The sequence below is a fragment of the Leiobunum rupestre genome, chromosome 10 (assembly GCF_980474605.1).
Source record: "Leiobunum rupestre chromosome 10, qqLeiRupe1.1.hap1, whole genome shotgun sequence".
NCBI lineage: Eukaryota > Metazoa > Arthropoda > Arachnida > Opiliones > Sclerosomatidae > Leiobunum > Leiobunum rupestre.
In genome coordinates, this window is record NC_143393.1 from 7,114,805 (window position 1) to 7,132,202 (window position 17,398).

General features: G+C 34.1%; 1 protein-coding gene across 4 annotated transcripts in view; it reads left to right on the plus strand.

Annotated features, from left to right (window-relative positions):
• The first annotated feature begins 315 nt into the window (after positions 1 to 315).
• LOC149923507 (uncharacterized) overlaps positions 316 to 17,398 on the plus strand; it is a 39,086-nt gene continuing 22,003 nt past the window's right edge. For 3 of the 4 annotated variants that reach the window (XM_090159869.1, XM_090159871.1, XM_090159872.1), the window contains exons 1-5: positions 316 to 693; positions 3,589 to 4,354; positions 4,431 to 4,547; positions 4,633 to 4,831; positions 7,599 to 7,787. In XM_090159869.1, coding sequence (XP_090015995.1) covers positions 3,641 to 4,354; positions 4,431 to 4,547; positions 4,633 to 4,831; positions 7,599 to 7,787 — 1,219 coding nt within the window. In that variant the 5' untranslated portion in view covers positions 316 to 693; positions 3,589 to 3,640. Of the gene's footprint in view, positions 694 to 876; positions 1,186 to 3,588; positions 4,355 to 4,430; positions 4,548 to 4,632; positions 4,832 to 7,598; positions 7,788 to 17,398 lie in introns of those variants that run through there. The other variant, XM_090159870.1, reaches the window with a different exon arrangement.

Below are 17,398 nucleotides of genomic sequence, written 5' to 3' on the forward strand. Positions count from 1 at the left end.
TGACAGTTGGTGATTTTCAGGCTTATTTGTTTTATAAAACAGCAGGCGAAGGGCTTAAAATAATCGTGCCGACTGACATTTCGGAGCCAGGTCACTCTCCTTTTTTGCATCGCGAATTATGGAATTATTATATTCTACAGGATCCGTCGTATGAAATCTCTTTTACATCATATGTTATGTCTCTCGATAAATTATCTTGGAATAGGTCGCATTAGAGGCTTCTTTCCCCACCCACTCTTGCCCCTGCGCATTGGTCCCTCTTGCGGAGGTGCATGATGCACATTGCAGGGAAGCCCGCTGACCGTGAGCCTGCGCTGCTACTGCTGTAGCTTCAACATTACATTATTCACATTCACGAAGCAAAAGCCTCTCTAACCCCCAAATTTCTAGCGGCTCATTGGTCGAATTCACCGGGTTTGTTAGTTTGGAACCGAACCCCCTGAAGTCTTCGCCGGGTCGCCCGGAATTTTCATCCCCATGTAACCCCTCTATTTCCGTAGCTGTATTGACTATGCACACCCCGTGTCCCCGCACCCGCCACCCGAAACTGGTCTATCGCTGCACCCCGCGATAGGCCGAAAACCGAAAATCCGGCTCCTAAAGAGGCGCTCTTTTGTTTAGCGCTAGTAGAATCTCCCGTGCCTCGGAGAGGAAGTGGACGCCACACCGTGGAGAGGCGAAATTTTAAGTCAAGTAAGAACGATTTCTCGATATACCGGGGCTTATGCCAAATTTTTTACGCGACTGAATGCTATTTTAACGATTTATATACGGTATTTCGTTAAAATAAAGCTTTAAAAGAAAGATACGCTTGTGTAGTAAACTGAAACGTCTCCGGAGCCAAGCCTTTGCGCAGAAATCAGTTTTTCTAAGATGGCGGAGTTCGCGCTTCCTCCCCATTTTCTGTTCCGCACGTTAGCGTTAGCGAGCCGCGTCATGTCGGACGAAAGGGCCTACCTATCGTAGACGCCATATTGAAAAACTAAAAATAGGTCGCGTTCAAGATTAAACTTTTTTAAATTTGATTGAACATTTACTATCGTCCGAACCTTTCGCGGCTTTGGTCCGACCTCATTCTTGTAGCTTTGGGTTAGGTCTGCCGCTGTCAAAATGCCAATATTATTGGGACCCATAGGGCCCGTGTTTTGAAACATCTTGTCATTCGTTTTCTGAATAATGATTAAGGTAATGTAGATAAACGCTTATTTAAAGGGTATCCCTTGTTTTGTTAATGATTAACAGTAACTTTTTATCCAGTTCTAAACAATTAGCTTTCTTGTTTTTGGGTAACTAAGTGTTGAACAATACTGGTTTTAAATCCTGGCATGCTACCATTAAGTGTTCAAAAATAGTTGTGGAAATTGATTGCATGCTTAATTTTAATCTACTAGTAGCAAGTTTGTTATTAAAATCTTATATATTTTGCTGTTTTAAAACTCCACTCCCAGTAGTTCTGATTCTGAAACTATCAAATCCACTGCAAAATTAAAGTCTTCTACAGAATTTTTAATAAATTTAAATTTGGGGCAAATTGTATTGAGAAACTTAGAATTTCTTTTATGAGAGAAAATAGATTTCTGATATTTGTTTTCAACAAAAGTTTATCAGGAATATGACATGAGCCATCACTAACATCATGAATTTAACCCATGAATATTTAAAAGTAATACCATAGCTACACTCTCAAGGTGGTAGTTGTTAATTTTTAATTAATAGTTAAGCCACGATATATGTATTATTTCTCCCTATTTTAAAGGCGGCTTTTGGAAATAATATGGGACCTTTTAAAACAAAACTTATGTTATTGTACAATTTCCAGGGATGTTGAAAGAGGAAAACCATTGGTTTTTACATTACACTTTGGGTACTAACATATTTAACTTGTGACTCGTTATCCACAATTTGCAATAGTATTTCATCAATTTGATATATATCCTCAATTTCCCATAATTTATTTATTTTGCCCCATAAATGGTTTCTTCAAAATAATTTAAATGTATGAACAATTATTAATAAGAATATTGGATGTTATTATTAATCTAATTTTGCAAAAGGCTTACGGCATTTTACAAACAGAAATGGAAAATAAACTGAATTATCATCACTTATAGAGTACTCCAAAACCAAAAAATCTTTTATCACATTCATAGCTATCTGGCCATTATAATGATTGAGAAGCGTACCAGATTATTTGAAATACCACCATTAAATGTCCTTGATACATGATTGGTGGTACCATATCTGGTTGTCAACTGTATTTTCTATTTTAAGTGAAGTGCAGGGGGGGGGGGGGGAATTGGTAGACTCTGTACGAGATGCATTATATCATAATCTAATCTGGGATGTAGCGTTGTAAAACTGCAGATTTTTCAACATAAAGGAGCTGATACCTTTTGCATCAATCGTTTTTTTGTAAGTGCATGTGGTGACTAAAATGTTAAATGAGTTTGCTTGGTTAGGTAATTTTTACCTAGTGGTTAGCAAACCTTAATAATAAATAAATATATACGGAGTGCTTGTCAAAGTCTTTTTAATACTGCAAGCCTAAATTTTTGGGGAGGTGGAAAATCTTTCAATTTTCATTAACAGCTCATCCAGGTCGAAATTAGGGTGACTGTAAATAAATTCATCCAGTTGATATGAGTTGTTGTGATATTGTATGAAGGAATGGGGGAGACCCCTCTAATTTTAAATTCAATTCAGTTTTACCGAAATTTTCAAACTAGGTCTAAATTGAGAGGAAAACCAGTTTGGCGCAGTTGGCCAACTTAAATCAGATTTTTTTTTAAATATTGCTTATAAATTGCAATAAATGATAAAAAACCATATCGAAGATATCCAAATAACCAAGTATTTTATTATTCCTCAAGTCCAGACCAGAAAAATGTTTCACGTTTTATTTTAAAATATTTCATAATTTAGTATCTGTCATATTTTCAATGTTTATTGATTTTAAAATATATTTCGTTCGGATTTCCAGTTTTTAGTTCTATATTGAAGATTTATAAAGATAATCAATCTAGTTTATGAATAATGCAGCAGTTACTTCAATCGAACAGTACTGCTGTAAAAATTATGTGGCTTAGTTATATACTACAGGATCGTACGCAACCTGGAAAAGTCGGGGGGAATTTGAAAATTTTCCCAAACAGTCAGGGAATTTGAAAATGATTCCAAAATGTCAGGGAAAAATCAAGGAATTTGAAAATGGTCCCAAAAAGTAAGGGAATTTTAAAATGACCCGTAAAAAATCCGGCAATAAATTTTTGAAAGAAAATCTTTTTCAAGATTTTTACCTCAAACCATTCTTTTATTCTACAAAAATGGTCAGGGAAAACTTGGCAATTTGGCCAGGGAAAACTTGGAAATGTCAGGGAATTTAATCCCAGAAATTTTGTGCGAACCCTGTACTAGTAGAAAGAGGTTGAAAACATTTCATGTAAGCTTTCTTTATCATTGAGAGGCTGCTACGCAGGGATAGCTTAACTACACTGGTGTATCATTCTTATGAAATACAGTCGTTAAATAACGAAATTAAAAGTTAGTATTTTGTAATATATTCTGATAGGTTTTCTAATTCTTTTTTAGGAAGCCTGCCAAAGTTTTCTAGTCTAGTGGGAACTTCACAGTGATAACAAAAATGGGTACGCAACAGTTTTGTTTAAAATGGAACAATCATCATTCGAACATGCTAAATGTATTTGAGCACCTTTTATCGAGCGAGGCACTCGTGGACGTTACTTTAGCCTGCGAAGGGCTGAGTTTAAAAGCACACAAAATGGTTCTTTCCGCGTGTAGTCCTTTCTTCCAGAGCTTGTTTTTGGAAAATCCATGCAAGCATCCTATTGTGATTTTAAAAGACATGAGGTACGCGGATTTAAAAGCTATCATAGACTTCATGTATCGGGGTGAAGTGAATGTTTCGCAGAATCAACTTTCAGCTTTGTTAAAAACAGCTGAAACGTTGAAGGTAAAAGGACTAGCTGAGGTTTCGGGTGAAGATGGCCAATCCAACGGCAGTGGTGTAGTGCAACAAGAAGTGGTCCAACAAACTGTCCCACAGGCGACTGTGGTTCCAGGGGGTGGAAGCGCGTCTCAAACAACGACGACGCCGTCCGGCAGTACACGGGCAGAAACACCGCCTCTGTCCAGGCGAAAAAGAGGACGTCCTAGACGAAGATCCTTGAGTGACTCTAATCGTAGTGATAGTGAAGATCAAGTGCCAGCAAAAATTAGGGAAGCAGAATCACCTGAAGTAATTGAGGATAGGGACATGGACACATCATCATCGACTGTAGGGGCAGCGGAAGGGACAAACGGAGTACAAAAATTACCATTACCTTTACAAACTCAGGTCAGATGCATTTTAAATTAATAGATTACTTAAAAATTAAGCCTTAGGCTATAACCAAAAAATTTGTGTTTTGTAGACACAAACACAATCGCAACAAGAGTCTAGACTTACAATTGATGAAGTCACATCAGGCGATGAAGGAGATTTTGTAGAACCTTCCAAACTAATGGAGCAGTCTATGACAACAGAAAATGTAGGTTTATATTCTAAATAGATAAAAATGTGTAACAAATTTTTTGTAATAAAACTAAAAGAAAACTTAACTTATATTCTCTTAGGTGCCAGTTTTCCCCGATGGCCAGTCCTCCGGTTCAACACTATCACCTGTCCCTTCCCAACGCCTAGTGTTAGGTTCTTCGAGTTTAGTTGAAAGGTCATTACAAGGACCTTCAACCAGTGATAGTCAAGCGCTAGTTCCTGTTTCCCTGTCATCTGAAATATCTGTGGCAGGACACTCTTCCCAGGACATACCTGAAGGTAATTACAAGTTTGGTTTTTCTTCAAGGATTATTTCAAGTCAACCACTTATTGAAATAACCTACTTTGCATAAGTAGTAAGTTATGATTTTAGCCAGTCTACCTGCCATTCGTCATTTAAAAAAGATAAAATAATTGTGCTAGCCAAATTTCCATTTTAAATGAGTTTTTTTGGTGTATTGTGGCTTCCTTTCTTTGAAAAAACTATAAAATTGTTATTTGGTAGGTAGACAGGCTAATTTTTTAGACTTAAGACTACTTACTAAATAAATGAGTGAACCTAAATACTAAAAAACCATAAAGCGGGGTACTTCACCAACCTCATTAAAAAATGCCAATCAGAATATATCGCACCATTAATAAAGAATAGTCGAATCCAGCAGAAAAATTAATATTGACTCGAATGCTGGCTGAATTCATAACTGAATCTTAGTCTATAAAAAAAAAATTGAAAAATCATAAGTGTGATTTTTCTGATTGGCAGATGATGGTGGTTGTAAAGTAAAATCCGAACCGGAACAATCGACTTCTCCGAAAGAAGTCATGCTTCCCTTGTCACATCTACCTCTCTTGCCGTCATTTCTTGTACCTCTATACACTACATCTACTAAAGTTGGTAAATCAAAGGAGGGTGTCTCTATGAAATATTTAGTTGAGTCGGAGCTGGAAGCCTTGTATAGGCGTAGCCAAAATGCTCGGCAATTTGCTGTTAACATTGCCAAAGCATTATTTTCCCCGGAAGAAATGCGACATTCAAATTGTCGGGGTGCGCGGGATAAACAACAGTTAGATAATGAGAAACTGGTTTATATTCAACATGCTGTATTTAGATATTATAATGTTGCCCCTTTCGCCGCCTCTGATGTTTGGAAAGTTTGTTGCCAAAGTATAGATGCTCATTGCCGCCATGAGAGACGGTTACATAAAAAGTCTTTAGTTCAAGACTTGAGTTACATGATAAATACAGCTCAGCTACCTCTAACATAATTAAACGGTGTGTCAAGATCGCGGTAGTCATTAATTATTTACAAACTGGGTATGAATATATGGATTTCTTAACATTTTTGTCCGCAATGTAGTAAGAATGCGATAGGCGTATCTTTAATTTTGTTTGCAATATAACCCAGTGTTGATAAATAATTCTAGTCTGTTACGGTAATCAGGTACGAGAATTGTATTTGTAATTCAGGTTTTAAATCTAATAACCCCTCTTAAGATATTATTTCTGTTTGTTTTTTTCAAAATATTGTATTAATAGGCAATTTAAGACGGTTAAAAGTACAAAACGTGGGGAAGTAAAATTCCGCTTTCCCTAATTATAATTTGACGTTAAGTTTTAAAATTTTACTGTCGCTTAAATTAGTCAAAAGAGAAAAAAATGTTACAACGTGTTGTATATTAGCTACATATACGTCTGCGCTTTATTTATACTTTGTGTTAAATTTATTTTCTTATATGTATCACTTTGTTTTATGTAAATTGGGTGAATGGAAGATAAAGACCTAAGAATAATGTCTGTAAAAATACAAATCTTAAATACAGGAAATAAAGGAGTAAAAATGTTCAAAGTTTTTTTTTATTTTGTAATATGTCAAAACAAAAAAAATGTATTTTATATAAGCCCAGAATTGAGTTTGAGGCAAGCTGGGTTTCTACCCCTTGTGAGAAAGCTGATTTTATTTTTGCAGACTGGAAGGCTTCACGTTTTCACTATCAACCGCTGTCGACGTTCACACCAAAACGTGAGTCTGTTACCATAGACGCTAGTCGAATTGGAAAAGCTAATATATCAAAGCATGGAGCACTTGTAAAAACAGCCTTACCATCCTTCAGAATAAAGGCTAAATTTCATCAGAGAAGAATTATAGAAAGAGGAGATAATTATGGGGAAATGATGAATGCTGCAGTTTATAGTGTTGTATATGGAGGATTGGGATTAAGAAAAGCCGCTTGTAAATACAATGTCCCCCTAACTTCATTGTGGGCAAAGGTTAAAAAGAAGAAAGAAACTATGAATACTTAGAATTTATTCGTACTTGTATAGTAAATTAATGGTATTTAATAAAAGCACTCATTATCAATAATTCAAAACTTTCATTAGCTCCTTAGAACATCTTAAACAAATGTTCAAATTTAATGCCTGGAAATTGATGTCGGTTTATTTAATCTTGCAGATGTTTATGTTCTTAAGAAATGGAAGGACTATTCTGTGCCTAGTGGAAATATTAGAAACTTAAAAAATTATCCGATCGAAAAAGTTGAATCTGCTGCTGATTTTGTAATAGGCAGATTGCGGTGGGGTAATCAAGAGAGAAAATGGTCACGCGAGTCGCTTAAAGGAGCCCTAATTAGAGTGTTTACTACTGATATAAATATTAAAAGAACTGCTGACGAATATAGAATGCCTGTTGTAACTTTATGGCGTTATGTCCAAGAAATGAAAGACATTTTGGCCAATATGGCCTCGTAAAATGTGACAATGGAAGCATCATTGTCCTTCAGACAATTTTGGTTGCACAGTATCTATTTTTTAGTTGTGTTTAACAATGTGGTTTTCTTATAAAGGACATTAAAATATTAAAAATTGAATATGGTGGTTGTTTTTAGGTTCACCAAAATATTTAAAATGTTTCTGTGGCAAAATTAAGAGAAAGCTCTTACTTTTGCCACTGAAAGTACCATTGCAATGTCGTTCTGATTTCTACATGGGTGATATTATTTTAGAACCGAAAATATTTTGCGTTTTCTCCTCCTTCCCAAAACCCAGATATCAAACCAACGGGACTAGTATCATACGATGAACCTTCACTATCACCAGTTGCTGGTCCCTCACACCATAGTCAAGATGGTAGCGCCATGATGATGTATATGGATTCTTCCGGTGTGCCCGCTATCCCAGGCCCTAGCAATTATCAACCAGACAACAAATCCTCCTCGCAACCTCAGCCATCTCAAGGTAAGACGGAATTTTCTTAATTCCTTTGTTTTAAATACGCAACCAAATGAATATTGGGAAATCTTGTAAAATTTAAACTTTGACGTTATAAATTATTACTTTAAAAATTTTCTTTAAATTTCTAAATCCCATCTTGAAAAATTTGGTTGCTAAACCTGTGCTTTTTAATAGTGTTTTGTTTGTCTATGGTGGCTTATGTGTGAGTTTTAGGGTTCTCTATATTAATAAGCACAGGTAATTTGTAAGCTTAGTTTGTAAGAGAAGTGTTTCCCAATGCAAATTGTTAAGATATTGTTCCGCTCTAATAACCGTGGCCATGCAATGTTTTTTAATCTTTGTCCCTAAGAGCTAATTGTATCAGGTAAGTTTTAAGTTTGCAGTTTGGGAAAGGCTTTGTGCATTGTTTACTTTGATAAGGTTGAGTTTAAAAAAACAAATGTTAAGTGAAGCAGTGAATGGTATGTTGGTTTTTAAAATTTAAGAAAAACCAAAAAGTCACAGTGAAGTAAAGGTGGCAAAATATGAACCCATGGTGTTGTAGCTAGATTTAAGTTAGCTTTAAGTATGTTATTTTATTGTACGATTGTAAAATTATTGATCTTATTACTTTTAATAAAGAAAGTTTCTTAACTAGGGGAAAAGGGATTTACTGACTCCCATTTTTTTTTGCATGCTGTTTTACGGTTTGAGTAGAAACATTACGGCATAGATTTTATTTTTAAAATCGTGCTATATCGGTTTGAAACGTGTATCGCGCAACATGTGGAGCTCATTCCAATTCTGAGGTGACAATGGTGATAATTACAGAGAAGATCTATTTATATGGTGGGTATTGATTTTTTTACTTGGTCAAACTACTATAAGCCTACCAAATTGCCTATGTAATATTTTAAGCACATTTCCTACAATTAGTGTAAGCACATGTCCTTTACCATGAAATTTAAGTTCCAGAATAGTTTATATTATTCTGGAATAATCTTTACTTTTAAGCCAACACATATGTCACATGTAAGTATTGGTAGTGTTTAGTACTCCTCCCCCCCCCCTCAGTACTAAGGACTACGGTTATCTCCTGCCACTGAGCTGACTGTAGGACCATTGCCAAATTCCATGCTTGTCAAACTGAAGGTGGGTAACAATTATTGTTACTTTTTCCTTTAAGTTGTTTGTCAATCTGTCTATTTGAGCACCTTCTTAATCCAGTTTTTTAAAAAAGCCCAGTTGAATTTACCAATTTCTTGTTATTGAAAAAACTTATTTCACTTTTTTTTAAATGAAAAGACCAGACTTCTTCACGAAGTATAAGTCTTGTACTTTCCTCATTATTTTCATCGTAAATCAACACTTGTTACAAGGAGCTGAGCTTATGGCGGATAGTTTGAAATGCAGGCTTCCGTAAATTTTTAAAATATTTATTAAATATTGTCACTTTTGTTGTTTATTGGTGTTATATCTCACCTTGGCTTTAGTAAAATGTATTTTTTTTTAAACTTACTAGCTAACAATGTTTAGCTACAATTCCATCATTTGCAAAATTGTTAAGAATAATTTAGCCTATTTTCCAGGAATATCACCTGAGTAAACATTGCACAAGAAAGTCGCAATTCTACCAAAAATCAGCCTTATTGGTTATGGCCAATGGCAAAACTTAGTTTAGATTGTTTTTATCTAACTGAGGCTAGAGTTAACCTAGGGAGTGTTTTCCTTTTGACCACCCTTCAGATAACACCTATTGTAACTGGAAAGTAAGAGAATCTCTTAGAAGTCGCTACCAAGAGATGCTGGCTCTCAGGTATTCCGGGGGGTGCTGTAAAAGAGGAAAATACAACAGTGAAAAGATTTTTCCAGTACCCCCAGTCAACAATTCAGTTTCCCATTTCGTCAATGAAGAGGATAAAAAAATTAACCCAGAAGGTAGTTACCGCATGTTCACCTATGCCTTTCTTTAAGGCCTAACTTTTAGAATGTAAAGTGTTTTTTGGGTTAGAATGGGGTTTTGGGAAGGTATTTTTGAATGGGATTGAAAATGTAGTTACAAAGCATTGGCCCAGAATCCAATATTTATTTTAAGTACTAAAGAATAGTAATTTTGCTTTTGAAATTAAGGTTTCCGTTTTAAAGTTGGTTTTTTTCTAAATGGTCATAATCTGGTTTTGAATAAGGAATGAAAATTTCTTGCAATGGTTACCTTCATTCTAATAGTACTATCGTGGAGAAGTTTTTCAATGTTAGAGCTCTAAAAAGAAATATTAAATGCTTTATTATACAAACACTTTGAAACTGGGTATTTTAAATATGAAAGTTTAGTTTCATGAGATATTGGTCAAGATAGTTGCTGTGGATTGATGGCAAAGTGTTTTGGCGGAAAGGCAATGACACTAGACATCAACTGTAAAATCAGTGATATTGGTTTTTAAATGAGTTAATGTGGAAAAGAGATGATACTATACTCAAAATCAATAATGCCTAAGACTACTAAGGTATTTTATAACTAAGTTATCTTTCTTTTTTGACAGAGCTGTGTTTAAATAGTATAGACCGATATATAAAAATCTCACATGCCTACACAATGAAAATTAACATGGTAATATTAAAATTAAGGGTTTTAGAAGTCTTTGGTATAACTAGATTTATTTCTTGAAAAGAAATCCACAGGAACTTCAGTAAGAGAAAGAATAATGATTTCTTTAATTCCTTTTCTGGTAAGTTCATTTTCTGAGTAGTACGTGTCTTTCATTTTATTCTTGAAAGTCTTACTTATGATATAGTTTAGGCTGTATCCGGATGCATTCGCAGTGTGAATGAAATAGATTATTCGCATAATTTCCTGATTTAATTATTTTAATATTATATTACTTTAGATCTATTATCTAGTGGACAAAATTCCCAGTAGAAGCCAAAACTCCCTACCTTTAGTAGTGGTTGCAGGTAACCGTGATTTCGAGTTTAGCCATCCACTATTAAAATGAAGGTTTGCAAGATCCTTACCCGCCCCCAGAAAATATTCACTTAAGATATTATATTCTTAATAAATTTCAAGAGGTGAATGCCATTTAAAATCGAAATAACGTTTCTGAAATCTTATATAAAAATAACATTGCCATATAATTTAGTTCCTTTTAGGACTCAAAAGTAAAGCACCACGCACACACTCAAAAGTAAAGCACCACACACACAATTTTCTGCAGTTTGGTAATTAAAATATAAGAATTGTAGGTATCAAGGTGAAATAGTGTGCGCACAATTTCAGAGTTAGTCTCCTCAATACTTCAAGAATAATTTAAATTATAGGAAATATAATGAGTTATATTGTAGGATTAATTAAAAAAGTAATTTCTACACCATATCCTATTTTGCCAGAGTTTACACTGTACAAATATTAACTATAATTAAGTTAATTGAATGCGATTCTTCATGTTTGAAAGTTTTTACAAAGAAGTTACTTTGGCCAAGAAATGTATTAGGCTATATTGAAGGTTATTTTGGTGAGAAACCACACTCCTCCGCATTTCCTTGTATAAGATTTCCTTCGTAGTCCCAGCCAGTAAGGGGAAAGACACTTGGTACAAATGTATGCTCTCTTTCGAAGCGGATATTATTTTCTGGGAATCATAAAAACAGGCTATTGCTGCAAACTTCATATTATCTGCTAGTCTGAATACATTGTAGTTACTACAGTTCGTAAATACTACTTTTCTAAATTTTTCTGTGAAAAGAAACATTATCCCGCATTCCCAGATTCAACCACAAAATTTCACTACTTGGGTTGGGGTCTGGCTACGAACACTAAGGGGAAAGACCAAAAGCAGTTTGCTGTTAGGTGGTTTCTACCCACCAATAGGCAAAACTATAAAGTCCAAGGGGGGCTGAAAAGATGGTAGTCACGTGACTTTGTGGAGAACTGCAGTGCCATCTATCCTAAGAAATACGAACTATTATTCATTTTATTTTGCTAATGGCGGTTTAAATTTTGATCAATTCATCTAAATTACCTAATTATAATTATTATTTAAACCATTTTGTAATAGAAAAGTGTAAGTTAGTTAGATCAGCGGTTCCCAATTTTATTTTGCGGAACCCCAACTCATTTTTTTTACTCATCTTAAACTCTTGACACAAACAAAGATGGCCACGCTGCGAATTCTCGGAACCCCTGTGACCCTTTTACGGAACCCCAGGGTTCCGCGGAACACCTTTTGGGAACCGCTGAGTTAGTTGTCTGCAGAATTTACTGTATTTGGAAGGAATAATTTTTTTCCCTAAAGTTGCATGGCCAACTATGAACATGAGTTACCGAATCGAAGTTGGCTGTGAAATGGTAGTCACGTGATTTTATTTTCCCATTTTAACAAGTTAGCTAAGACCAAATTTACTTTATAGTTTCGCCTATTTAATAGATAAAAAGGTTGAAGAAAGTGGACTGATAAATATGATAAATTTTCGTAGTCTGTGGTGCCATTCCCTGCTAGTGGAAGTTATTGAGCCTAAAATCCATACTGGCATGTTTCTCCCTCACGTGGCTGGTTTGAACCCCTTTTTTAAAAAAAATTTAATGTTTCTGAAGTATTTTTTGGTAAGATAATTTTGGTTTGCCAAAATGTGACTTAAATTTTTTTAGTTTATGTGCTAAGGTTCCTATTTTGTGAAAAATTTTGGGTTAAAGTGGGCCATTTTTCACAATTATCCTGAAACTTTACTTACTTGCACTTAAACTATAAAATAGGAAATTATTAACGACTCTTAACTCAAACTCTTAGACTTGTTAAAGTTTGAGACTGTGACATAAGCGCTACATTAATAAAAGCCAAATTCCCAAAAATTTTAAAAGATTACGTGAATATTGTATATAAATTCCACAGGTATTAAAATAACTCAAAAGTGCAATATTGATCCCTTAAATAGTATGGTTCTAGAAATGGGTTAAGGGAAAGGATGCAAATTTGACAACCGTAGAGTACCGTAACTTTCCTGTGGCGGTTTTCTCTAAAATTTGTTAATGGAAACATTCTTGGATTCAAAACTTTTTATGAATGGAAATTTTAGATTTCTAACTTGATCAATCAAGTGATTTGAGTTAGAAGTCACCACTGTAAGGATTAAAATGCATTTGGGCTTATATGCTTCACAAGATTTAAAATAAGTAACCCTTGTCACACTTGTGTAAATTGTTTTACACCATCTTTCCTTTGGTAATGACTTCCATGCATTTAATTTGAAGCAAAAGTTAAAACTAAAACTTGAGCAAAATAATTATGAATTTTTGAGTTACAACATAAAGTTGATAATTTAAAAATGCTTGGTGTCTAGATGTAATATTTTTTGCGATTTGAGGTCTCAAATGTATTTTTGGTTCTTACCCATCAATGTACCAATAAGAAACGGCCAAACACTACTGAATTTCCCTTGCATAAGTATAAACTCTGTGAACTTGTCCCAAAGCTACTGATTTAAGAGGCTCATTTCCTAATCCCCTTATGAATATTTATGATCTATGGTTTAAAATTACTATAATTAAATATGGCAAGTATGATCCAATGAATTTCTTCTCTAGGCATATGGGCAACTTCTGAAATGAGTCAAAACTTACAAGATTAGAAATATTGAATCTTGTGCATAGTGTGTATTTTACTCACAGGCTTGAGCAGCAGTCTTACAGTACCTATTATACCCTAATGGCCTATTAATAACTAATAATTAAAAAGTGATGGCTGAGCCCATTTCTACGAGCTTCATCACGGCCGTCAAAATCTTCCTTAGACATTACATGTGTATACCTATATAGTTTCCTGCTTTAATTTATAATAGAGAAACTGACCAGTAGACTTCCATATTACGTGTATATGGGCAAGGTCTGAAATATCACTCTTTCAGCAGCCCTATTTCGTATATTTCTGACCAGCTAGAGGTAAGGTCTGAAAGGAGACATCATTAATAAGAATAGTATAAGGATACTTAATTGAGAGGTTAATTACTAATTAGCCAATTTACTTAAAGGCATTACCAAACTAACAGGGTTGGCTGGTACTGTTTTTTTTTAACTTTGCTACTATTTACTCTCAAATTATTCCCAATTATTTGTACATTTCCTTACCAAAACGCAAGGAAACTAAAAATATTTTTTAGTTAATAAAGAACAGTTTGTACAGTTAAAAATAATTAACACAAGCAAAGAAATAGTTTAGAAGTAATATATAACAGTGTTTTAATAAACGTGGCATGAGGTATGATTTAATGGAACTGTTAGTTAGTTTTATAGCGTTTTCTATTGGGACTGCTCTTGGATTGATTCAGATTTGAGTGACATCACAGATTTAGTTTTTGGGTGGCAGGAGTGCAAGATAGTCTCTCCCAATAAAATACCAATTTTTAACAGAGTGGTGTATCGTCTGCTATCTTCCGAAAGTCAAGCAAAACTATGTCAAGTTCGTATTCCATTTGCGATCAAAGCGATTTTAAAATGTCGCTCAACCTCTAGACTGAGCAGTTCGGATCAATCTGCGAGCGAGGAACAGGGTCAATGGAAGGCGTGAATCAGTCTTGGAGCTGCTACTTTTTCCCTAATGGAATAAGTTTCTGTTTTCGGACTATCTGAGACTGCTCGGAGCATCCCAATGGAAAACTCTTTAAATCTGTTCATTGGGGCACAATTTTGCTTAAATAAGGAAAGTTATCATTCATCTGAGGGTCCTTCATATAGTGTCTTCACCTAATGTTAAATATGTTTGTCCGTACACAATTTCCAGAGTTTCTGCTGCATAAAGCCATAAATGTAAGGGTGGTAATATAATTTCTAACTTTATGGGATATAATGAACATAGGAAGAAATTTATTTATAGCAGTCATAGCTATTATGATAATATCTTGATTAAGGATAGGCCCTTCAGCTTTGGGCACTAGTTCAAGAGAGTTTCATGTATAATATAGTTTGTATTATAAGGCCCCAATAAGTAAAGGTTTGAACCTTATTTTGAGATGATCATACATCTGTCATAAAGTGTTAGGTATCTTAAAAAGACATCCTGGTGGCACGATGACCTCATCTAGAGACATTTTTCAAAACCAGTTTGACCCATGCAGATTAATAACTTATAAATAAGCTATCACTCTCTACAAATTCTATATAGTCGCCTTTTATTTTGGCAATAATAACAAATTATTGGAATATTTGACTATTTTTAACAACAAGAATATATTTATACTTGCAGTCAAAGGCTATGTTGAGACACTTTTAATGCCTTTAATTCAGGTAGCTGGGTTATACTGCGTAAGAGGGTAGTGGAAAGCACATGGTGCCACACGACATAACAGCTCATTACTCTCACTATTTAACAATTTGTGGTTTCTCGCAATCCACGTCACTATTCCAGTATGCCATTTTCTTTAATTGACATAGTATCTCATTGTTTTCTTAAAATCATGCAACATGATTGAAACATACTTAGCTTAATTGTTTCTTTGTCTATCATGCTGGAGGAAAACTAAACTACATAGTCATTCTCTCCAAGTATAGTTTTTTAATCGATATAGAAGCCCATTTAATCTTTAAAAATGTTGCTCAATGTAAGGACATTTTACTTTTTAGCATTTTTAGTTTATAATGATCTAATTAATTAATAAATGGTATAGCATTTGTAAAATTTTGTATTTAAGCTCAGATTGTTTTTTAGTTATTGAGATAGTCCCTTATACTAGAGCATGGATATCAGTTTGTAGAGCTATTTATTACTAGGTTGTCCAATATTTAAGTTGTGTCACAGGCAAGGTGGTGAGTGTAAGGTATTTCTCTGCCTTGAGCTCTCTTTTTGGTTTATTAAACCTTGCTTAAACCCATCAATGTAGCTTTGCTATCTGTACGAAGTTTGTAGTATTGCCAAGCCAATTAAGACATTTTTAAAATTTTTAGAAAAGTAGGAATCGCTAAGCCTAAACCTGGGGGTGCGTTGTTTTCAACTTTTATAATGATGGAAAATTTTACTTAAAAAATTCCTATTTTATTTTTAAAGATTAATACTAAGTAAATTTAATATTTTATGCCTCGGTATCCTTCTTATTAGTAGAATCCCATATTTGGGAGAGGCTAGGCTCGGTTCTTGAAAATGATTTGTAGAATGGGTTAAGGCATACTTTGAATGGCTCGCAAACTGTTAAGATAATTAATTTATAAAAGCTAATAATCGTTAAAATTCTTGCTCTTGAATCAAGAGGTTAATATTTAACTAATATTGTTTCATAAGTCTATCACTTTAGGGAATATTTTACTGAGAGCTAGTAACGGAGTTAGCAAACGCTCGCAAAACGGCTACAAAGCCCTTTATCCAGTCTGTCTTGTGACTAGCTCTCAGTAAAACATTTGCATGTAAAGAATAGGAAGTGTCCCTTACCAAAAAATAAGTTGGCTAAAAACCACTTACGACAACTTGTATTTCAACTTGGTTTTCAGTTTGTATTTGGGACAAATGCCTACTAATAATTAACTTAAATCGTCTTTATTAATCAACTTATTTCCAACTAAACCAGAATCAACATTTACATTTAACTACTTAAAACCAACTTAAATCCTACTAGGGAAACATCTAAAAACCAACTTAAAAATATTATGTAATTTCCTGACTACTAAAAACCAACTAATTATAAACTTAGCAAAAGCAGTATTTTCTTACCAACTGAATAACAACTTATTACCCCTTTAATAGTAACTTGAAATATGCTGACAACTTGAGCCTACTTAATACCAACTCAATATCAACTAATAATGTGTATACAAACTAAATACAAACTGAAATCCAACTTATTTTTTGGTAAGGGGTCATACTTACGTGAGAATATTATACACTTATGCTTGTATTAATACAACATAGTAGGTCTTAAAATTGGACATCAGAGAGGATACTTATTGAACAACAATATATCACTATTTTATTGATTCTGAAAATCATAATTCAATATTCATTTGATTGAGTCATAGCTTTTCAGAGTGATTTAAGCAATGTCATTGGTCTCAAACATATATGAAAGAAACTTCTATCGTTTTCGATTTCAGATTTTGTTACCTTATCTAAAATAAACGTCTATTGTGATAAAAAATTATTTATTAATCCAAAAACCTTTAAAATTGGAAAAGTATTTATCTTAAAATTTATTTTGCTGTGTAGACAAATTGTTTTAAGGAAGACTCAGTGCAAGCAAACTGTTAAAACAGTTTTTGTGGAGAAAGTTGAAACAGGTTTGAATTTCTGACAATTCTTCCATTACCTGAAATTAAGCTATATTTGGCAGCTACTCCTAAGCCTTGGCTCAAATGAAGTTGGCATTTTTCGCTCACAATGGGAACTTTTTGCTGCCTATAGAAAATTAGCATAACACACAACCTCTCATATTTTATAGAAAAGTCTTGTAATTTCTTATATCATTTGTCTTGGTAATGTTTGGCAAACTAATGGTGTCCATTGGATGTCAGTGAATTTGAAAATGTATTCTACATCTTGTAAAGCTTAAGAGAAGCTTAAAACTATGTTTACAGTACTTGTTGGCAGTCACAGCCATAATAATAATAAAAATCATCTTTATTGAGGATATCAGTCTTAGCATAGCTATTTTACATAGGGTCCTCC